At 39.6% G+C, this 21,679-nt stretch overlaps 6 protein-coding genes and 1 non-coding gene across 9 annotated transcripts; 1 reads left to right on the forward strand and 6 right to left on the reverse strand.

Annotated features, from left to right (window-relative positions):
* The first annotated feature begins 242 nt into the window (after positions 1-242).
* On the forward strand, positions 243-1,192 carry LOC106419126 (iron-sulfur cluster co-chaperone protein HscB homolog). The gene is made up of 4 exons (XM_013859884.2): positions 243-577; positions 684-780; positions 867-956; positions 1,049-1,192. Exons 1-4 carry the CDS (start codon positions 243-245, stop codon positions 1,190-1,192), a joined length of 666 nt encoding a protein of 221 aa, XP_013715338.2.
* Positions 1,075-5,440, reverse strand: LOC125579093 (putative pentatricopeptide repeat-containing protein At5g06400, mitochondrial). The gene is made up of 3 exons (XM_048742567.1): positions 1,764-5,440; positions 1,426-1,491; positions 1,075-1,305 (listed from the first exon to the last, which is right to left on the reverse strand). The coding sequence occupies exons 1-3, from the start codon at positions 4,767-4,769 to the stop codon at positions 1,243-1,245; spliced, it is 3,135 nt and encodes a 1,044-aa protein (XP_048598524.1). The 5' UTR covers positions 4,770-5,440; the 3' UTR covers positions 1,075-1,242.
* On the reverse strand, positions 5,105-5,300 carry LOC125579609. Its single transcript, XR_007317668.1, has one exon. It is a non-coding gene; the product is annotated as a U2 spliceosomal RNA (small nuclear RNA).
* Positions 5,441-6,008: 568 nt separating the features above from the next.
* LOC106419480 (fasciclin-like arabinogalactan protein 17) lies at positions 6,009-8,744 on the reverse strand. The gene is made up of 3 exons (XM_048742568.1): positions 7,091-8,744; positions 6,341-6,449; positions 6,009-6,254 (listed from the first exon to the last, which is right to left on the reverse strand). The coding sequence occupies exons 1-2, from the start codon at positions 8,388-8,390 to the stop codon at positions 6,376-6,378; spliced, it is 1,374 nt and encodes a 457-aa protein (XP_048598525.1). The 5' UTR covers positions 8,391-8,744; the 3' UTR covers positions 6,009-6,254; positions 6,341-6,375.
* Positions 8,745-10,863: 2,119 nt separating this feature from the next.
* Positions 10,864-12,109, reverse strand: LOC106386549. Its single transcript, XM_013826386.3, has one exon. It carries the CDS (start codon positions 11,476-11,478, stop codon positions 10,981-10,983), a length of 498 nt encoding a protein of 165 aa, XP_013681840.2. The 5' UTR covers positions 11,479-12,109; the 3' UTR covers positions 10,864-10,980.
* Positions 12,110-12,805: 696 nt separating this feature from the next.
* LOC125579094 (ribosome biogenesis protein NSA2 homolog) lies at positions 12,806-14,708 on the reverse strand. Its single transcript, XM_048742569.1, has 9 exons — positions 14,622-14,708; positions 14,374-14,493; positions 14,206-14,273; positions 14,007-14,115; positions 13,850-13,918; positions 13,678-13,735; positions 13,337-13,572; positions 13,186-13,237; positions 12,806-13,114 (listed from the first exon to the last, which is right to left on the reverse strand). Exons 1-9 carry the CDS (start codon positions 14,622-14,624, stop codon positions 13,047-13,049), a joined length of 783 nt encoding a protein of 260 aa, XP_048598526.1. The 5' UTR covers positions 14,625-14,708; the 3' UTR covers positions 12,806-13,046.
* Positions 14,709-16,684: 1,976 nt separating this feature from the next.
* LOC125579095 lies at positions 16,685-21,422 on the reverse strand. Of its 3 annotated transcripts, XM_048742571.1 has the most exons (20): positions 21,322-21,422; positions 21,145-21,214; positions 20,996-21,068; positions 20,792-20,914; positions 20,524-20,693; positions 20,294-20,443; positions 20,058-20,201; positions 19,772-19,820; positions 19,377-19,690; positions 19,153-19,284; positions 18,898-19,029; positions 18,695-18,781; positions 18,482-18,604; positions 18,282-18,390; positions 18,077-18,208; positions 17,834-17,968; positions 17,593-17,744; positions 17,387-17,527; positions 17,008-17,325; positions 16,685-16,915 (listed from the first exon to the last, which is right to left on the reverse strand). In XM_048742571.1, exons 2-20 carry the CDS (start codon positions 21,199-21,201, stop codon positions 16,820-16,822), a joined length of 2,637 nt encoding a protein of 878 aa, XP_048598528.1. In that variant the 5' UTR covers positions 21,202-21,214; positions 21,322-21,422; the 3' UTR covers positions 16,685-16,819. The 3 variants fall into 3 exon arrangements, with proteins under 3 accessions (XP_048598528.1, XP_048598529.1, XP_048598527.1); XM_048742572.1 differs by lacking the exon at positions 21,322-21,422 and having other exon boundaries at positions 17,593-17,711; positions 21,145-21,314; XM_048742570.1 differs by lacking the exon at positions 21,322-21,422 and having other exon boundaries at positions 21,145-21,314.
* Between the last annotated feature and the right edge of the window lie 257 nt (positions 21,423-21,679).

Here is a 21,679-nt window from a genome sequence, read left to right on the forward strand (position 1 = left end):
ATTCACCAATTCCGCTGCTTTATACTTTGATATAATTATCAACAAGTCGTCTGAAACAGAACCAAAACTGTTTAATTCATAACCAAAGCTTACTCCAATTAGTGCTGGTGCAAGCCTATTAATATTCAATCAAACCGGTACACCTAACCGGTTTGGTTCGACTAGAGCAAGTATATTTAACTGGTTTACGACGATCTCTCTCGAGAGAGCCTAACCTTTTGTCTCTCTCTTTCTCGTCACCAATGAACAGAGCAAGGAAGCTGGTGGCTTCAATCTCCACCCTTTCAACAAGACGAAGAACCTATTCTCCTTCTTCCACTTTCCTGACGATTTCGATAAACTCACAAACCCACCACTCGAGTCGTCGTGAATCATTTCAACCTTCTTCTTCAGCTAAGCCCTTGTGGCTCCAATTTTCCGGGAGAGAGTTTTCCTCGGGTTCTTCCGAGAAGACAAGCTCCTCCGTGTGCTGGAACTGTGGTTTCTTGTCTGAAAAAGACGCCTTTTTGTTCTGTGACTCCTGCCGCAGCATTCAACCAATCGATGATTCCGTCGATTACTTTCAGATATTTGGCTTGTAAGTGACATTCACACGCAAATCGATATAAAGGTTTAAACTTTTGGTAGCTGATCGTGCAAAAGATGAGACCTTTTGAATTTGGGGTTTGGGTTTTTAATAATAGGGAGAAGAAGTATGAGTTAGATGCTGGAAGCCTTGAAGGCAAGTACAAAGACTGGCAAAAGAAGCTTCATCCTGATTTGGTTCACAACAAGTCTCAGGTCTCTTCACGTTTACTTTCTTCTTATCATATTTATTTTCTTGCAATTTGCCTTTCTCTTTTGATGAATATGAAATTGTTAAACAGAAAGAAAGAGATTACGCAGCGGACCAGTCTGCGAAGGTGACTGAAGCGTACCGGACGTTAACCAAGCGGCTCTCGAGAGCAATGTATATCGTAAGCTCTTCACTTTACAATGCTGTTGTTAACTGGTTTGGAGAAATATAGATGGATCTTTTTTGAGTCTGATTAACAGATTCGTTTTGTAGATGAAGCTGAATGGTAAAAATGTCAATGAAGAAGAAACAATAACAGATCCAACCTTGTTAATGGAGGTAAATGGATCTGCTCTCATAAAAGATTACTTCTCAATTGTTTGTCCGATTGCGAACGTACTTATCAGTTACAAGTAAACACATTCACTTAGTTTTGTTCTATGAAAAATGGTGTCAGATTATGGAACTTAGAGAGACCATAGCAGAAGCAAATGATTCAAAAGAGTTGGACCAGATCCGATCTCAGGTACCTTGAACATCCTGATTGATCTAGCTTTTCCTTCAGATGCTTTGGTCTTTCGTTAACTTCTTTAGGCACTGGTTGAATGTACTACTTTGATCTAATCACTTTGGTTTTCTTGTCAAGGTACAAGAGAAACTGAAGCAATGGTCTGACTCTTTTGTCGAAGCCTTTGAAAGCCAGAGGTTTGATGAAGCTGTAAAATGTATCCAGAGGATGACTTATTATGAGCGAGCTTGTGAAGAGATTGTCAAGAAGCTATGAGGAAGCTAGTCCTCCCTAAAGATAAACCATTTTATTTGTTCGTTTTCTTAATAGCCTTGACTCCTTTAAAAGGAACACGTTATGATAAAAGTATCTTAGCTTCATGTTACTCATATAGAACTGAAGACTTTGTAATAAGAGCATTCACGGATTCGTTATTGAAAAAAATGATCTGGTCCGTTTATACGAGGTTTATGTAGATACCTTTCTCTGTGCTAGTAAAGCAGACTTCTTCTGTAAAACAATCCTGGCAAGGTCCTGCTTCCCTTCTCTGTTCAACCCATACAAAACTGTTCGGAAATTGACAGTGCTTGGAGCAATACCCTTATCAATCATCTCAGACAGAAGTCTCAGTGCATCTTCAGATTCACCCGCTTGGCACAAACAGTTTACAAACTTACTGTACGTTTTAAAATCTGGCGAAGCTCCCTTCTCCTTCATATCATTGAATACTCTCCAAGCCTCTTTCGCTTTCCCCACGCTCATGTACCCGCATATCATTGCCGTATACGTCACAACCGTAGGCTCACACCTTTCTTCTTCCATCTCCTTACATGTCTCTAGTACCTTGTCTATCTGATTCTCCTTGAAGAAGTGAACAATCAGAGATGTGTAGACGTGGACACCAGGCTTTATTCCTGCTTCCTTCATGGAGTTCACTTTATCCAACGCTCCTTGTAACTGTCCCTTCTGTAATAGACCGTGAACAATGCTTCCGTAAGTAAACTGGTCTAGCAATGATCTATCTCCTTTAAAGCTGGCTAGCTCTGACTGAGCTTCCTCTAGCTTTCCGATTCGACAAAGAGCTCTTATGTAAATGGAGTAAGCCACAGGGACTGAGAAACCTATCTTGCCAAGAGAATCCAAACAATGTTTAACCTCCTTTGTGTTACCGACTTCGCATAAGCAACCCAAGTAGTCTTGGACTAGTTCTTTATCTGGAACAAAACCAGAACGAATCATCTCCCGGAATGTTCTGATAGCTTCTTCAACGTTCCTTCCTTTCTTCTCGCAGAGAACTTTGATTAAACACTTGAACGTCGAAGGCCTTGGAGACAGACCAGTATCCTTCATCTCCTTGAACGTTCTGATCGCTATGTCGGTTAGACCGGTTCTACCGTACTGCATTATCATGATCCCCCATGTGTCTTGTGTTATCACGCATCCTTGTCTTCTCATCTCGTAGAACAGGTTTCTCATCTGCTTGAAATCTTTCCCACTCCCTGCTACTTTGATGCTCATGTTGTACGCCTCGGAACTGTGTTTGTAACCGTTTCTCTTCCCCACCCATGAGAAGAAACGTAGAACAGCGTTCCCATGTATCTTGCCGTTACGAAGAACCTCAACTACTAGCTCTGGTGTGAACTTGACTGTCGATTTTTCTAGAGACTCTTGTGTTCCCTCCCAATCTCGGGAGGTTGATGATAAGATGCGGCAAATCTCTTTCACATCTATTATGTCAACAGCAGATGAAGCTGCTGGAAGAGCTGAGTGTTGCGCTACTTGCGGAAGATCAAGCTCCTCTTCTTGCCTTAGTTCTTGATTAAATTTGCATTTCTTCTGAAGCTCCTTGATATGTTCAATCTTCTCCTTTTCGCCATGTTTCTCCATACAAGAGATAACCCAAGAAAACATATCATCCCTGATAGCAATCTTAGAGGCGTACATCTGATTAAGCACCTTTAGGATCTCATCATACTTTGCTGACTTGCATAGCTCCTTCACAAAGATGGAATAAGATTTCCACGTCGGTTTGATGCTGCTAAACACCTTCCACGCCTCTTCTACTCGGTTCTGGCCCAAGTAACCAGCAACCACAGCTGTGATAGCGACGCTATCAGGCTCAATCCCATCATCTACCATCTCTTTAAACAACTCGTAGCCCTTTTCAAACTCCTTCTCCTTGAATAGGTGTTGCATAATCTCAGTGTATGTAGAGACTCTAAGCGAATGCTTTGAGTTTCTCATAGCCTCCAGATGCTCAAGTGCTTTCGAAACATTGTTTTGCCTAAGATACCCGCTGATAACGATCCCGTTGATATTCGCATCATCTATGTTCCTCTTCTTCATTATATCAACAATCTCCAGAGCATCCACCATTCTATTAGCTCTGCAGAGTCCTTTAACCAAAATCTCGAAATACTTAGCGTCAATACACACTTCCTTGCTCTTCAACACCCGAATCAGCTCCAGCGCCTCTCTGATCTTTCCAGAAACACAAAAACTCTTGAGCAGATAACCAAACGCGTCGTGCTCCGAAACTCCGCATATCCTAACCATGTCGTCTGCAATAGACTGGACTACATCAACTCTCTCTGACTTCGCTGTGCTGTCCAGTAACATCTTGTACGTTCTCAACCCAAAACTAATACCCTTTTCAATCATCTCCTTGTAGAACTCAAGCGCAAGATCACCTCTCCCAGCGATGCATAAGGACCTGATCATGATGTTATAAGCCGCAGAGTCGGGTTCGAAGCCGTCTTTCTTCATATTCTCAAATACGAGTAGACCTTTTCCAATCTTTTTTGCTTTACCGTATACAGAGATGAGAATGGTCCATGTCTTGATATCTTTATCACACGAGTTCCTCTCCATTTCTTTAACCAATTCGTCTACCATATCGAGATCCCTAGCCTCCCCAGCTATGCTTAGCATGGTGTTATAAACTCCTACTGTGTGTGAGAAACTATCTTTTTCTTTTACCCAGTTAAAGAACCTCAGAGCTAGATGAGGAACCTTGAAGCACCTCTTGAGTACTTTCTCCACAATCTCTGGTTCAAAGCGAAGACTCAGTTTCTCTAACTTGTCCTCCATGGAAAGCATGATATCGTCATCTGCTCTGAGAACGCTCGTAATCTCATGAACCACGGGGCTGACGTCAACAAAACCTTTGTCAGCCTCTTCATTCTCATTTGAGAATCCCATTCTGGCATTTTCACGAACACTTTGCGCGCAAGAATCCAGTCCATCATTTCCCGACACGGGAAGAAGCCTCGGCTGGTTGGTTTGGTCCGATTTAACAGCATCTGATCCTAAAATCTCAGTGATCTCGCTAAAAAGTGAGGTGGTTGATGCAGCTTCTGCTTGGATCTTCGATTGGGTCTCACGGGTTTTGGATTTCGATGACTTTGAGAAAGCAGAGACGAGTACAGAGTGTCTTCTTGTTGGGTCAATTAACAAAGACTTTGAGCATCGAAACAAAGCTTTCATTGCTGTTTTTTTTTTTACAATCTGAAGTCAATTCCGACAGCAACTGGGAAGAAAGGGGTGAAAGAAAAATAACGGTCAAAATCGAGCGGTTAGATTATCGTTAAGTGCATTTTTTTTGTGAAAAAAAAAACAATTTACATTTACGTTACTCTCTTTTATTTTTCTTACAGTGACTAATATTGTAAGTTACTTGAGCAAGCAAGCCCAATGACAAGCCAGGCCCATATGATTAATATTTGTAATATTTTATTCTTCTCGTCCATATGATTAATTGGGCCAGTTAACACAAATTTAACATTTGATTCGCTTTATTAAATAATTGGACTTCAAATTTGGTGGGTTGAGCCAGGCCCGTGCAATAGTGCAACGCATGGGCGACTCGCGAAAGCCCAGATAGCAAGCTATCTTAGTGGACTTTCTCCCTTAAAAAATAAAGTTAATATCGTGTGACCCAATGGGCCACATATCAGATATTAAACTGATAAGAACAGATACTACACTTGATCTTAGCCAAAAGGCCGAGAAAGGTATGATTTGTTTGGTCGCCTCGTCGCTTCATTTATACTTCTTCTCGTGACTTCTATGCTTGCTTCGCTAGCGATGTGGGACTCTAAAATAAAAACACTCTCTTTATTTTAGCGGGTGTTCGACGCTTAAACCGACAATTCTTGGACTCAAAGCCCAATAAGTCTTTGCTGTAGTAGCTGGGCTTCTTCTTACTTGTCTTATACAGTTGGGTGAGAGCGAGCCTCTCTTACATCACGCGGTCAATTTTTCATCTTTAAGTTAACTGATCTTAGATGGTGATAAAAAAAAAAACTGATCTTAGATCATTCGATTTCGTTAAAAAATAAACTGGTCCTCGCTTTGTAATGACGCTACCCAGCTTTTTTTTTTTGCGTTTATTCCGTCAACTCTCTCTCTCTCTCACATTGGATTGAAGTACCAAACGAATAATAGACAGACTGACAGAGCATCGATGACTAACATGGAGACAGCTAAGTTTGTGTTTGTCCTCCAGTCACAGCCACGAGACAACCCATCTCCCATGTCCATGTGAATACTTAAATATTCTACCAAATATTTCATTATTTATAAAAGAAGAATACATTCTCCCACAATAGTAAACTCAGAGACACCTAATCATAGTATGATTATATTCTCTTACCAGACCAGATGGAAATATACTTTCCCCACAGTGAAAGCCAATGAGACCAACGAAACAACCGATCCTTAAGATGAAAGAAAAGGTTTTGTTTCCCTTTTTTTATTGATTGTACTCACAGTCTCATACACCACAAAAACAAATAAATAAATGATTGGTATAATCTAATTTACAGTATTCATAATCCAAGACCAAGTATAAAACACCCCTCAAAAGATATATATATTTAAGAAAACAAAGCAAAACATCATTTTCACTCCATGGAAGATTATTATCCTCTGTGCAGTTTACTATTCAACCAATGCCAAATCTTGAGTCAGCTGAGTAAAGAGAGAAATACATGAATCAAGGTAATAAACTAACAATACGCTTAAACAGACCAATTAACATTGCAAAAGGTCCTAACCTTTTCGAATGTGTGTCTTTTGCGGGTTTGTGAATTCACAGGCATTTGCTGAGGTAACTGTCCTTGCCAATAGCACCAAGCATTCTACATGTTACTTCCAACAATTTCCCTGTTTTGTTTCAATCACAACAATCACACCTTTATTAGGTCAAAATCTCATCACCAATCAATACACACACCCTCTCATCTCTCCATGATTCTCCCCTTAGTTATTAGTATAAATGATTTTACTTTGCTAAAAAAGCTATCAACATATTTTGCTAACAAGTCATCTTGAAGATACCAAACGTGATAAGATGCTTATAGCCAGCATACACACACAAAAGCCTCACACTATTTTGATTCTTGCTTGTGTTTACTATCATGGACCAATATTCACACTTTCCTAGCAGCATCCTTAATTTGCTCAGTAAACTCTACACCGAGTCATTCAACGAAAATGTTGACTCCTTTGCTTTCAAGAGCATCGAATTGATTACTAGACAGATCTTACCATGACTAGACCCATCTTACATTCTCGGAACCTTAATCTTGCTCTTGCTCAGATTGTCACAAAACTACTACTCTCAAGATCTCATTACGTCTCAGTTATTAACCTAAACCAGAACCCCAATTACATTTGATCATGACTAACTCACTCATTCAACAACTAGTGACTACTTCCATCACACAAATCAAACATCTGATCAGTTTAAACTTGTCAATTGTAAAACGCAACTAAAAGATCATGAAACCAAAAAAAAAATGTACCTCTTCTCTGCTGAACAACTTTCTTAACCGGTTTCTTAACCGATTCAACAACTTCCTCCACTTCAGGGAACAAAACACCATCAATCCCCTGAACCGAGATCCGACCGTCCGTATAAATGTCCGGATCAAACAAATACGCCGACCTCTCACCGTCACCGAACTTAACCGAACCATCAGCCTCCTTAGCCGCAACCTTATGAGGAAAACGCAGCGTATCGAACTTCACCTTCCCAAATCTCCTCACAGAGTTATACATACTCTCCTCCGTCTGATACTCAGGGATAATATGGTAATACACAATCTGCTCCGGAGCTCCAGGCTCGCTAAGCTGATCCGTCGTCAGCTTCGCCATGGCTTCGTCGTTGGGAGCAAGAACCGTCAGCACGTACCCTTCCGACACCAGACGACCCATCTCCGTCGCGAGCGACGTCAGATTCACGAGAATGTCCGCCATCTCGTTGTAGCCGCCGTAATGCAGCAGAGTGTGGATGAAGTCCTTGACCTGCGCCTCGCCGTCGAAGTGGTGGTGCTTCCCTCCCGGTCCCGGCGCCGGCGCCGGAGCTAGCGACGGACCTGGAGCCATCGCGGATTGGATCGGGAGCGCCGGCGGGGCTCCGGCGGGGACCGGAGCGGGTTTTTTCTTGAGACGGTTGGTTCTCGGGTCAACCTCCGGAGCTCCTTCCGGTAAGACGGCGGAGATCGACTGGAGGCTGCGGCGGCGGTTGAAATCCTCTTGGACGGAGCGGGGGATGAGAAGCCGCTCGATCCCGTGGATCAACCCGTCGGGTCGGGTTAAGTCGTCGGGTCGGATAATCTCAGCCGAATCTACCATCTTCTTGCCGTCTCCGTTAATCAAATGGAGGTGATCGTTCCCTAGAGTGTCGTGCTTGACCCGACCCGAGTCTTCCTTGGGCCATTGCTCCGACCCGACCCGGTTGGGGATAATGTGGAACATGAGAAGCGTCTGGAGAGATTTGAGATTACCTGGCTCGAGCAAGAACCGTTTGAACTCAGGGTCAAGTTCACGCTCCAGAGCTTCGTTGCGAGGGGCGAAGATGGTAATATTGTGACGGCCAACGGCTTCCTCGAGTGTCTGAAGGAGGAGAGCCTTCTCGACTAGCTCCGAGAGCTCCGTGTAACGAGAGTCGAGGAGAGCTACGAGGACGGAGTTGGAGTTGATCTGACCCGACCCGGAGGAAGGAATCTGGTTCTTCTTGGATAATGCAGATGTGGAGGAGAAGAGAAGGAGGGAGAGAATGAGATTAATGGCGGCGGAGCCACCATAGATGCGACGATCCATGGAGCTCTGTTGGATCGGAAAGATTGGAACAATAATTTTTTTTTCTCTTTACTTTCTTTCTGTTTCTGGGGGTGAAGAAAGGGTTTACTTTCTTTTATTTTTATTTTTTTGTTTCTTTTAATATAATGTCTTGAAGTGTCGGCGATGTCAAGTGGAAATGTGAGAGAGAGAGATAGATGAGTTTGGTTGTGTGTCTGTGTTGTTTAGTTTTGGGGTTTTCGACCTTTCGGACCAGGCTGGTGACGGGACCCACTCCGAATTTTATAATGTTTGCTGACTTTTTGAACTCTCTTTTTTCTGTTAGCGGAAAAATTATGTGATTTGGTTCATGGAAATGTAGTAGTATATGTGATAATAGTACTTCAATTGAAAGTGAAATTATTGTGAAGAACAATCTAAAAAGACTCATGGGAGTGAATGTGATTGTGAAGCAAGGAGGAGCAGAGGAACACGTGGCTTTAAGAGAAAGTTGTCGGTTTGGGACATATACTTCCCATCTAAATAGGCCACTAGTCTGGTAAGTACAGCCTTGGGTTTGTGAACTTATGTGCGCGTAAAAGTCACGTCTGAAACAAGAAGCGTCTACCGTGGTTTCTTTAATTAACCAAGAAAAGGTTTTTTGATATTCTATTTGGTGGGCCTTCTAGCCCGTTAGGGCCCATTTCGTTATAGTCCTTAGGTTTGGGATCAGTATGTGAGGGAGTCCACAAATGTATATCACCTCTTTAAAGAACACATCACTAGTTACATGCCCTGAAGCCTCTCGGTCTTTCGTACTTTTCTCACTTTTATAAAGCTTACAAACGTGGTTCGTGGACTACCTTCAGCCTAACCATGAATTCAACCTTTTTTACATAGTCTATCTCGTTCTCCCATAAGAAGACTAGTTATGATTTGAGCAGCAGGGAATCTTCATGATGACACCACCTTGCCCTTGTAGCCCATGTTGCTCAAGTCTCCTAACAACAATAGTCTGTTCTCATGATTAGCATCATTTGAGAGTAACATTTATTATTTGTTGTGTGATTTGTTTGGTATATGGAATTTAATTCGTATGTGTTTTACTAGCAAACACGACAAGAAGACTAAATAGAAAATTCTAAAATTAAATATCAATTGAACTTTTAATACATGGCTACTCGTTTTATTACTAGTTTATATATAGATGGAATGGACATGTCAATAGTTCAATACCATGCTGCTCTTTACATTGTATCCAGGATCCCACATTATAAAATTATAAAATTAAATAATAACCGTGAGAGAGTACCAAAATAATAAACGATTATCATGTATCAAAAGTCCATACTCTTTTATAAGAATTAGATGATTGAATTTTATTCAGGAATGAACAAGATAATGTATTATTGGAAGACAAAATGGAATACAAAGTTCGCCTCACCATAATGTTATAGAAAGACGTAATGCATGGGATTCACCGCATACTAAAATTCACGAAGAAATGTCGCATCACAAGCTGCACATTTCTATTGTAAGACAGTTTGAAACTAAACAAAAATGTGATTGTAAGTAGGGATAAAAGAGGAAATAATTACGAGTTCAGTAAATATGGGAGAGGGAAGTAGTGGCGTGGTGGTAGGAACCGAGTGAATCAATGTTTAGATACAAAAATCAAAAGGGTCCCCACACTGGAGAAAGTGGTAAAGAAAGAAAAGGACAGTTTACACGAAGACACACACTGTGCTCTGGATTCACATGGAACCCTAGTTATTTAACTTTATTCACTTGTTTCACTCAACCTCCTTTATTATTTTACCACCTGACCTGACCTTCTCTCACTCCCTCTCTAGCCCTAAGCTGTCACACCTACTATGTAGCTATAGCACTTCTATATTCCATATCCCACGCTTCTTCCGAATCTATTGCTGAATTCTGCTCTTTATCTATATCACAAACTTAGTACAAAACCAACTCAACTTTTATGTTTTGTGTATTTTAGTTAATAGTTTTGATGTGGTTTGTGGATGTTATTCACCACTGTTATCTTCACAGCGATTTGATCCCTACTTAGACTATTCATTAGGACATGTATGCCACGTTCCAAACTCACACACATGCCTTTTCTCCACCTCTCTCATTAGTTTAAAGAGAAATAACCTCTATGATTTTTTTTTGTTATTATCATGTGGAAATCTATAGAATTATGTGTAACCTACACACACAACAACGCTGCCATGGTTTTCTGATCCAATCACAGCCAACTTAGTTCATGAACCTATAGATTACGCATCTTGAATCTCCCATATAATTTTTTTCTTTTTTTTGTTTGGACAAAAAATCTCCCATATACAATTAAATTTAGCTTTTCAGGTTGATTTGACTACAATATTCTATTTAAAAAATTGTCGTTAGAGCACAGTCTTCACTCTTCAGCTAGTGGTCTACTTGTACGGCTAAACATAATTAACCTGATTCCTCTAAAAAAAGTATAGATTTAGACAAAGACCATACATAATACGATCTCGACTCTTTTCATTTCTCATGATGTGAATTCATTATTGATCATATATACATTGAACTGGAGACATTTATTTGAAAATTATGAACAAAATCATATGTTTTGATCAAACTACATTTCAAACTGTCTACACGACGCCGTTTCGGCTCGCCAGAAACCTCCACTGTTAAATCTATTCCACATCTCTTTCTCTAACGCAATCACTTCGTCGTCTTCTTCTTCTTCTTCCGACAAATACATCGCTAACTTATCCATATCTTCATTGTCTTTACTCTCTAACGGATGAACAGCGAACTGTGAGCTCCCAACTTTGCACAGCTTCTTCTCGCAATCTCCGTTATCCGAAACCTCCTTCTTCGATATCCTTCGTCTCCTCCGCCGCACACGGCGAATAGCGCGGCGGCAGATTCTCCGGGGAGCCTTGTAGACGGCGAACACGACGAGGCTCACCACGCTGCAAGGGGCGCAGCAGCATAGGGCAGCGCATCCCGCCGTCGTGCCGCCGCAGAACTCCGCCGCCGTGGATCCTCCGCCGCACAGCGTCGGCGTCGATAGGCTTCGACGGAGACTCGGTTGTTTCCCGCCGAGAGACGATTCAGACGGATTCATAATTTTTCCAATCAAAGACGAAAGCAATCAATGTACATCACCAATTCAAAAAAAAATCGATTTTTTTTTCTCCGAGACTGAATCTCAGATTCCCCTTACAGAAAAAATGGGAGAGAGACAGATGCAGGAAAGAAGAATCTATTACAAAGAGACAAAACTAGGAGACAGAAAACAATATTTTTCTCGAGAATCTGAAGAGTTTGTTTGGATAGAGAGTGTTTTAGCCTTTTAGTCAGTCTCTCACTCTCTGGAGATTCATTAAAAGGCAGAAATGATTTTGGTTTGATTGCTTCGGTTATGTATGTTGTTGCTAGTATATGAAGACGACCATGATTCGTTATCAATACGTATATATATACACATGTTCAAAATTTATATTCTTGGATATATAGAATTAACCATTATCTAGTCAGCATATCTACAGAAAACAAAACTTACCTCAAAGAGGTTATTATGTGTTACATTTAATGTTTGACACTATCTTTGAGTAGGGATACATTATTATTGTTTATCCACTTACATATTCTTATCTCTTTGATTGTTGACTATTCATTTGAAAGTTGTGTGAGTAAATACCATTATTGCTAGATTATCCTTACCAGCAATTAAAAGATTTGCTAAAACATGTCGACAAGAGAAAAAAAACAATACAAAAGTAAATTAATTAAAATAGGTAAGAATATAAATGTGTATTAATTATATTATTTGACTAAAAAGAAATTTGTTGTCCTATTACATTTTTCTGTAAGTATCGCATAATAATACACAAATATCTTGCCAAATCTTATAAAAATAGACAAATATAGAGTATAATATGAACATGGTGGACGATTTAGATAATTTTTGTTCAAATCAAACTTGTAATCAACATTTGAATCTCTGTTTCCGGTTTAATTTATAAAACGTAAAAATTAAAAAAAAAAAACAAATTTAAGAGGAAACAAAAAAAAATGGGGCGTATAATATGTCAAAATAAATGGAAATATGAAAAATAATTGTGTGTGGGACAAGGGCCCAATTATCTAAAAAACAAGAAACGACCCAACTATCTCTATCCCTGGGGGACTCCCCATCACGGTATTTACTCGATCAAGAATTATCTACCGGGCCAGACACCTCCTTCAGAACGAAACTAGATGCCACTACGTTTTCAAGAACCGTGGGAACTTCGCCAAATATTGCTAACGGGCTTGCTTGTTCTTGGAGGAAGAACAATGGCACAGAGCGGTCAAACTGTGTCGATTACTCGGCCATTGCCTTGCCAAGAACAAGGTGATAAATAAACTTAAAGCTTCATCTTATCTCCCTAACGTACCTTGCATTTCTATTAAGTAAAACTTCTTGTATACTTTTATGTTTTTTGCATTACATGCACGTAACTGATCTAACATTGTGGACCCTTTGAAAGCTGTAAGAGCTGGTTAATAGGGTTGAGAAAGACAAAACCACACCGATACATGAAAAGCTTGAGATAACATAAAAACTGTTGTCAACATAGAACAAAAGAGAAAGTAACCACCATGATTCTTGCCTCTTTTTTCACCCTCTCAAGATCTCTCTGACATTGCTCACACAAGCAAAACCGCGTTAATACATCCATCATTCTCTGGATTGTTAGTCACTTGAGCGTATTTCCCTGAAGCAAAAACAAATAGAGAGTTAACGACACGATTATGCACAAAACTTCTGTATATTTTGATCGCTTACCCCAAACAACTTTTCCAGCTGGTGTAACAAGACCAAGCTCACTCACATTGACCTGCAAATCAATTCCCATATATGAGAATCTCAACAGATGTTTCCAGCCTTAAGGATAGGTGACAAGTGAGAGGGCACAGTATATCTTGAAACTAACTACCTCAATGATTGTTCCTCTAGTCATGACACCAAGTGACGTATACATAGGACCGTTGGGGTTCTTCTTGATTCCAATAATCTCAAGACAGAACGTGCACCTCAATTCAGGGTGAGTGACGTGAGCCTTGGTGAAACGCAGTCCAGAAGGGCGGATGAAACGCTCATACTTTGGTGGCTTCCTTGTGAAACCAGGTCCCACAAATGTAGCTTTCGTTACCATCCTCTTCCACTGCTTTGCTGTATAGCCGATGCAAACAGGGAAAAAACATATCAATACTTGTAAGTAACCAAACTAGCTACAAAGCAAACTTAATATAATCTACGATGAGTGGAGATACATACTCTTCCTCTTCCCAGATCGGATCACTCTGAACATTTCATCTTCGGCCACGGGACGGACCTGGAAAAGCAAAAGGGCTATTTAATTGCCAAGAGAGAAACTTTGAGCTTACTCATTTCTTAGAAACAGTGCTAACTGCTAAGTATAAAAGATCATTTAGAAGAAAGTTTTCACCTTTAGCAGAGGCACCTCCCACTTCCCAGCTTTTTCTTTCCTTTTCTGCTTGATAGTGTTGCTAAGAACCTAAACACAGAAACACAGGATATCATATATTACTTTACCCCCAAGAATCATCTTATTATATCAACTCGAAAGAAAAAAAAAAGCAAACCTTGGCGCGAGTGGTGTTCTCACGATCAAGAAGATAAGCGGGAACAGCTCCTTCCTGAACATCCTCATCAGCTTTACGCCTTGATGAACTCTCCTCGTGCATTTTCAATCTATTAAAAACATATGTAATTAATCACAAAACACAGCACAACAACTCTCACTAAACGTCTTCTCAGCTATAAATATATATATACACTTACGTCTTCTTCATTTGAGCTTTCTCAGCATAGTTTTTCTTGGCAATCATCTTACCCTTTATACCTATAGACTGGCAAAAATTCACCACAAAACAGACACGAATCAACAAATACGAAGCAGACAAAAGTAGTTGAATACCAAAGATTTGAACAAGGAGAAGAAGAGAGAACATTCTGAGCCTGTTTGGAGCGCTTGTGAACTTGACGCGCCTCCTTCTTGCGCTTGCGCTCTTCGTAATCCAGGCGGCGTCCATGCCTCTTCTGGTGCAGCTCAATGTAATCTCCCTGCGGCTGTTTTTTTTTAATCAACAAAGCAAATAACAAAACAACAGAGATAGTCAGTGATCGATACACTCTAAACTCTCCATAGCTGAGAAAAGAATAATATAGTAATAATACTCCGGTGGCGAAGAACGAACCATGGTTTAGAGTTTTTAGTCGGTGAGAGAGAGAGAGGAGGAGGAGACGGGACGGAGAGAAGATGTTCAGAGGAGAGTCTGAGAGTTAGGGTTTTATAAAGTAGTCGGATCTTGGGTCATTTTAATCAACGAACAATCGGATCTTGGGTCATTTAATTCTAATGGGCTTTCTCATAACTAAGCCCATTACTTAAATTAAAGGTAAATTCATTTAAACCAATAAAAATGGGCTTAATCATTGGTTAAGCCCATCATTAGCTCTAATTATATGACACAGTTTAACTTCATATGAACATTGCTTCATGTTATTAAGCTATAATCTTTCTACTAGATTTTGACCCGCGCTTTTTATTTTTGTTTTTTTTTCAATTGACAAATATTTAGTAAATGTCACATTTTCATATATTTGTGTTTTATTTTATAAAAGACTTAAAAATTTTATCTTTATTTATCGATTTCATTTTAAATGACTATTTATGTTAAAAAAATAAACTTTATTTTTAATGAATTAAGTTGGTATAACTCTTTTAATAAAGATTTATACTTTTCAATAAAAAAATTCAATTATTTTTATGAATGCTTAAATTATATTAAGAAAAGAAAAAAATAATAATTAAGAATAGTTGAAAAAAAATTATTTGAACTTGGACTCAATGGCCCAAAGGAAAAAAAAGTGAGAATTGAATCTGATTTTTTAATAGGCCCAAATGGCCCAAGAGAGATTTGATTTGGGCTGGATCCAAAAATAATGACTCAATATAGATTTGTTATTAATATTACTTAATTGCCCTTAATGAAACATGCAATGTTAGTGAACGAAACATGCCCCTAAGGTAATTATGACAATAGGATCCTGCTTTAATAGTATAGATTGTCCAAAAAAAACTATGATCTTTCTCCTTTTTGTTACTTAAATAAAGGTACATCAATAGAAGTAGGGATGTTAACGTAGGGTAAAATAACCCAGCCCAGCCCAACCCACAAATAACCCAACCCAGTTTATACCCAACCTGCAAAAACCCAGAAACATCAGAGTTGAAATCCAAACCCAGAAAATAAACCCAATATGGTATAGGTTTACCCGTGGGTACCCAAAGTATTATCTTATTTATTCTGAAGTTTAGCAGTTTTGGCAGGAAACCTCGCTTTTGCGGTTTTGGCGGAAAAACTCGTTTTTGATTTTGATGAAAAAACTCGTTTTTACGGTTTTGGGAAAAAAACTCGGTTTTCGGCTTTGACGGAAAAACTCGATTTTTCGATTTTGGCGGGAAAACTCGATTTTTCGATTTTGGCGGGAAAACTCGGTTTTGCGGTTTTGGGGGAAAAACTCGGTATCTCGTCTTTGGCGGGAAAACTCAATTTTCGGTTTTGGCGGAAAAACTCAGTTTTACGGTTTTGGCGGGAAAACTCATTTTTTGCGGTTTTGGCGGAAAAACTCATTTGCGGTTTTGGCGGGAAAACTCATTTTTGCGGTTTTGGCGGGAAAACTCGGTTTTTGCGGTTTTGGCGGGAAAATTGAGTTTTACGGCATTGGCGGGAAAACACCTTTTGCGGTTTTGGCGGAAAAACTCGATTTTGGGGCTTTCAGTCGGAAAACTCGATTTTACGGTTTTAGCGGGAAAACTCAGTTTTGCAGTTTTGGTGAGAAAACTCAGTTTTGCGATTTTGGCGGGAAACTTAGTTTTATGGTTTTGGCGGAAAAACAAGTTTTGTGGTTTCGGTAGAAAAACTCGATTTTTCGGTTTCGGTGGGAAAACTCGTTTTTGGTTTCTGTGAGAAATAGTAGTTTTAGGGTTTTTGCGGAAAAAAATCATTTTTTGGTTCTGACGGAAAAAAACGTTTTTGCAATTTTTATATAATTTAATTAAAATGGTAAAAATCTATATATATAATTGAAAACCCATGGGTACACCATTACCCTTTTGTATTTACCCAACATAAATATGAGTTTTAAAATTAATACCCATGGTTGACCCAATTAATCTTAGATGGGTAAAAACCCAGCCCATTATTAGTGGGTTTGGGTAAACCCATGGGTAACTACCCATGTTAACATCCCTAAATAGAAGGCAAAACCAAAGGAAGATACTTAGTAGCTATATAGTTGGTCTTTGTCATCAAAATTGCTGCTTTTCAAAACAACCAGAAGCAAATACATTTCATGTTACATCATTGCGAAACATAACTTGTAAAGTTCATTATGTGAGTAAGCTGTTGGATGCAATCTTAAGCCGCTCTCCAGCCATTTTCATCATATGCTTTCCTTCTACGGTCAAGCTCGTGCTTCCAGAGGACTGCAAGGGGGAATACAAACAACTAATCAGTCTCCATCACATCCTTTTTGCAGTTTACATAGCGGTAAAGAGAGAGACTAGGAGAATCTAACCTGCAACGAGACAACGTCCTGCAGAATCAAATCAATCTCTGACTTGGAAGACGATATTATCTTCCTAACTTTGACGTCGTTGTGCATCAGCAAGACCACAGAGACAACGCACTGTATCAAGTTCAACGAGTGTCGACCATTCTCCCTGTCTTGCACTGATTCAAGCGCCTTAGTGTTCTCACTGACTATGGATTGCATTCTTTTCAGAACCTCTTCTGTGAGTTTGGAGCTCCGCTCGAACATGAAATAGCAAGGTATCAAATAGTAGAGACATGTTTGTATGTAGAGGGAAGAGTTATCCTTATCTTCTGGTATACACTGCATAGAAGAGATGTGTCAATCCCAAGAAAGGGTTTATTAGGAAACGAAGGGCTCTCACCTTGACTATGTCGATTAAATAACCCGGTAAGTATTCACTTAGAGTGGTTATGCTGCTTTCAGAGAGGCTTGTAGGTTTAGAGTCCAACGTGCATATAATCCTAAGTATGGCACATCCATTGTCAAACGAAGGCTTCAGACTCTGCAACAAGAACAGGTGATGTTATTATGCATTTAGGTATAGGTATTATCAAAATACAAACTTACTATTTGTTCGAGTAGAACTTTCTCTAGAATCTGGAGGACGAGAGAGCCATCACCCATTTTTGATAAACGTAAGCACACAAGTTCTGTAAGTGCTTTTAATGTGCCACGATGTGTCTCCTGCTCTTTACACTCCATCGAAAACTGGCCTTCCTCTGCATGAATATCAAAACCATAATCATCTCTCAAGCAAGCAAGCACAAAAACCAAGCTCTCATATCATTTACATATAGAATATTAGTACCTGGAACAACTTTAAAACGTGCAACTAAGGTGGTGAGGAAGCTGAAATGATCTGTGATCTGGATGTATCCAGCGCTATAGGCATCGTGAACAACTTCCACTATCCGGCACAACACAGCTGGTTCAAGATGTGGATCTGCAATAAGCATTGAGTTTGGTCAATTAACTTTTCATCACTCTAAGAGGTGACTTTAAAAGTTGGAATCAAAAGCATATGTATTTATGAAGGGAATGTGATACTCACGCAGACAGCATGAAACTATTGATTCCAGCAGAGGAGAGCTAAAATTGTTTATCGTGAAGTAGTAAAGGAAAGCGAGAGCCAAATCTTGGGCTTCCCTAGGGAGGCTTGCAAACGCTCCACCAGACACATCACCTGTACAATTAAACATTTGACAAGCCCTGTTTCAGTTTAGTCATTAGTGACACTTAAGAAGCGAGAGTTGCACCTTCTCCCTGATGACAAGGGTTGAAGAACTTTATGATGTCTTCTTCAAATGTGGGGGAAGCATTCAGACAGCCAACTCGCCCAAGGTCAAGCAAAAGCTTCAAAACAGCCTGAAGAAAAAAAATATAAAAGAGAAATAAGTGAGAACGTGATCCTTGTTGATCAAATCGACAATGAATTGCATGAGTCATGGGTTTGCACCTGTGATGATAATGGATGTTTATCACCCAACTGATTTAGCAGCGATGGAAGTTTGTTGACCCAAACTCTCAGGTAGTTATTTACTGTAGGATCACTTTCACTGAGATAATGGATATCTCCATTCTGCAGATATTACAAGAAACAGATCTATTGATCAATATGAGTAGAAAGATAGAAACAGTCGGCCAATATACCAATTAAATTTGTACTTACAGGGATAATCACGTTTCTAACAACTGAGATGCAGGCTAATGTAAGTGGAGACTCTGGTTTGCAATCGTTGAAGGTAGAAGTAAATGCCTGGAAAATATATACACAATACCATCAATCAGATGTACAATGTTGTTACTGCTAGATATAAGATAAACTGAGAAATATATGTCAAGCTCAAACTGCTCTAAGAATCTTAGACAAACCTGCAGAAGATTTTCTCTCCAGTCACTGTCCATCCTCAAAATAAGTTTTGGAATAGAGGGCAGGAGTGCAAGTAAAGTCTTTTCGTGAATAGGTTTAGGAATAGGTTTACGCTGCCTATCGCTCCTGCTGATCTGCAAAACAGATGTTCGCAAATCCCTGGTGAGAAATTTTGTTCCCCTTCTAGATTAGCAAGTAAATTAGCAGTTTAGACAAAGAGACAGACATCGTAAGTAAATAAAGTAGTGAGAGCTAACCTTGTCTAGTAGAGTATTTTCAATGAATACCAGAAATCTATTGCACAGGTCAGTATGAAGGTGGCTCCAATCACTTACTTCCAAAAAGATTTCTGTTAGTACACTATTGAGGATGAAGTACCTTTCATCAACCTGTCAACAAAACAAATCAGCTAAACAGTGTTATTGAAAACATATAAATAAACTACTCATTATTATTTATCGTCTAGCGTTGTGATGCATACCTTTCCAGAAAGATTGTTCTCTGGATTAAGAGGGAAAGAACCAAGTAACTTTTTTGATATAAGTGGTGCAATGTCTTGATCCAATAACATCAGAGTATCATCCTCAGCTGCAGGTAGCCACATAGACTGCTTTTGAACGTGCATACGGATGGAGAACTTGATTGCATGACCTATGCTGCAAAGAATATGGTGTAAACAGCTAAACGATTTCTCGTCGAATCCTCCCGGAGTATGGATCAACGGAATGAAATCTTGGAAACAGTTGATTAAGACTCCAACAATCTCCTTCAATCTCCCGGAGACATGGGCAAAACCTGTAAGAACACATAGTAAAATGGTCAGTAACACTGTCGTCTTCAGCACATTTAAAACCATAGACAAAGAACGGCACATACGAGCAGATTCGTTTGCCGCATCTTGTTCATAGGCAAGTAGCGGTTCATTCTGTAGAGGTCCCAACATAAGAAAAAAACTGTTAGAATAGGAAAAACAAAGTGCATTCCTATATTAAAGGAGTCATTAGGCTGCTTCTTAATTCATATGGTTCCCTATGATTCTATGAATTCTATATACTCATTGTGCTATCAAGTTAGAGACCAAAACCAATACATTACTATGCTACTTCATGGCATTTGGGAAAGAAGAACTTTGGAGTCATTCAGAGTGAATATGACTACATACCTCTTTATGTAATTCAGTGTCGCTCTCATCACATGGCAACAGAGAGAGGCAATGTGCTAATCCGGAAAGAGCTACAATCAGCTTGCTTCTGTCTTGCACATAGAAATGGTTTTTCTGAATAATATCCTTGTAGTTTTCTAGAATCTGCATGAAGTAGTGGTAGGTTGAAAAATTCAGGAACATCTTCCACGTATATAAAGAAACACAACAGCATAAACTGGAAAGGTAGGAGATACCTTATCAGCATACAAGGAGAAGGTAGGAGGGTAGTGCTTTACAACAAGGTGGAAAAACTTGAAAGCCATCAAACGAACTTCAACAGATGACTCAGCCATAGCTTTAAATATGTATGGCATCAAACGTGACACCATAGGTCCCTGGTTATCCTGAATAAATCCGCACATGTTAGATACATACATTCAACTAAAATGGTTGCAAGTGAAAGAAGAAAGAGAAGAAGCGATACCTCTACACAAGAGGGGAAGATCTTGGAATCAAAAAGCAAATAGAAAGTGTCCCTCACAGACTTATCATCATCACTAAGACGTTCCCTGAGTTTATCTACGATAGCGTATTTAAGCGACTGTAGCTCCGCCGGGTTATGCTCCAAAAGGTCTTTGATACCATGTAACGCATCTACACAACAGACCAAAACCGAAAAACATTTATATTTTTTCAACGAAAACATGTAACTAAAACACTGAGGAAAAAGGAAAAAGGAAAAAGGAAGGTACTTTTGCGAACTTTGGCATTGTGATGTGAAGTTTGTTTGAGAAGCTCGTCCAAGGTCAGACCTTTCTTGCTTGTAGCGAAGCCACTCTTGTCTGCTCCCACACTCTGCTCAGGAAGTACAATTGCTGCAAACATAAACAAACAAAGCTATTTCAACAACAAGCAGAGAGCTTTTAGAGTTTGAATTGGGAGGAGAAAGGAGATACCTTGAGACTTAATCTCGGTGTTGGTGGCGTTCTTTGGTGGAGGTAACTTTCTCCCGAGCTTTCTCTTTATTTTCTGCCAAATTCAAAAGAAAAAAATCATCAGCCAAACAGTTAAACGATGAAACTCGATGAAAAGTGAAAAGCCCTACCTTAAAGTCGATTCCTTTCTTTTGCTGCTTCTTTCCGGGAGCCTTGGAGCGAACCATTTTTCTTATTCAGCTGCGTACAAACCACAAGTGAGTTAAGAGTAGCTTTTGTCCTGGTATTGAGAGAGAGAGAGAGAGAGAGCAGTCACAGAGAAAATCAAAAGTTCTGTGTGAGAATACCTAATAACGATCAGAGGTGGTGGCGGAAGAGCGACGAGGAGATCGGTTAAGGGGTTTGATTAGGCCGGTTTAAACCAAAATCGGCCGGCGAACGTTTTGCAGGAAAAGGAAAAGTCATAGGGTTTAAGATTATTTTACATGGGCTTTTTCTAAGCCCACGAAAGGACATAATTATTAGTTGTCAAAGCCCATTTTGAAGCTTTTAGGTGGGCTTATAACTCTCTTTGAGAGACTTCCGAAAACTGGAAGGAAATTTTAATTTTTTGATCAAAAGAAATTTTAAAATTCATGATGTGATTTATATATAAGCAAAGATCAACAGAATCATCGATTCTTATACAAAGGGGAATAAGAATGT

Source organism: Brassica napus, chromosome A10 (genome assembly GCF_020379485.1).
Source record: "Brassica napus cultivar Da-Ae chromosome A10, Da-Ae, whole genome shotgun sequence".
NCBI classification, from domain to species: domain Eukaryota; kingdom Viridiplantae; phylum Streptophyta; class Magnoliopsida; order Brassicales; family Brassicaceae; genus Brassica; species Brassica napus.

Bases quoted from the DNA above. Each gene is read 5' to 3' on its own strand.
- LOC106419480 (XM_048742568.1), bottom strand. From the start codon at position 8,390: ATGGATCGTCGCATCTATGGTGGCTCCGCCGCCATTAATCTCATTCTC. The intron at 6,450-7,090 runs GTACATTTTTTT...GAAACAAAACAG, and splicing joins AGTTGTTCAGCAGAGAAGAG to GGAAATTGTTGGAAGTAACA.
- LOC106419126 (XM_013859884.2), top strand. From the start codon at position 243: ATGAACAGAGCAAGGAAGCTGGTGGCTTCAATCTCCACCCTTTCAACA. The intron at 781-866 runs GTCTCTTCACGT...ATTGTTAAACAG, and splicing joins TGGTTCACAACAAGTCTCAG to AAAGAAAGAGATTACGCAGC. The intron at 957-1,048 runs GTAAGCTCTTCA...TTCGTTTTGTAG, and splicing joins TCTCGAGAGCAATGTATATC to ATGAAGCTGAATGGTAAAAA.
- LOC106386549 (XM_013826386.3), bottom strand. From the start codon at position 11,478: ATGAATCCGTCTGAATCGTCTCTCGGCGGGAAACAACCGAGTCTCCGT.
- LOC125579095 (XM_048742571.1), bottom strand. From the start codon at position 21,201: ATGGTTCGCTCCAAGGCTCCCGGAAAGAAGCAGCAAAAGAAAGGAATC. The intron at 20,202-20,293 runs GTATCTCCTACC...TACTTCATGCAG, and splicing joins TCTCCTTGTATGCTGATAAG to ATTCTAGAAAACTACAAGGA. The intron at 18,209-18,281 runs GTGCAACTCTCG...TTAATTGTACAG, and splicing joins CCCTTGTCATCAGGGAGAAG to GTGATGTGTCTGGTGGAGCG.
- LOC125579094 (XM_048742569.1), bottom strand. The intron at 13,736-13,849 runs GTGAAAACTTTC...TTGCTTTTCCAG, and splicing joins GGGAGGTGCCTCTGCTAAAG to GTCCGTCCCGTGGCCGAAGA. The intron at 13,238-13,336 runs GTAGTTAGTTTC...ATTGATTTGCAG, and splicing joins CTAGAGGAACAATCATTGAG to GTCAATGTGAGTGAGCTTGG.
- LOC125579093 (XM_048742567.1), bottom strand. From the start codon at position 4,769: ATGAAAGCTTTGTTTCGATGCTCAAAGTCTTTGTTAATTGACCCAACA. The intron at 1,492-1,763 runs GTATCTACATAA...TACATTTTACAG, and splicing joins CTTTACTAGCACAGAGAAAG to CTTCATCAAACCTCTGGCTT. The intron at 1,306-1,425 runs GTACCTTGACAA...AGGATGTTCAAG, and splicing joins CCATTGCTTCAGTTTCTCTT to GTACCTGAGATCGGATCTGG.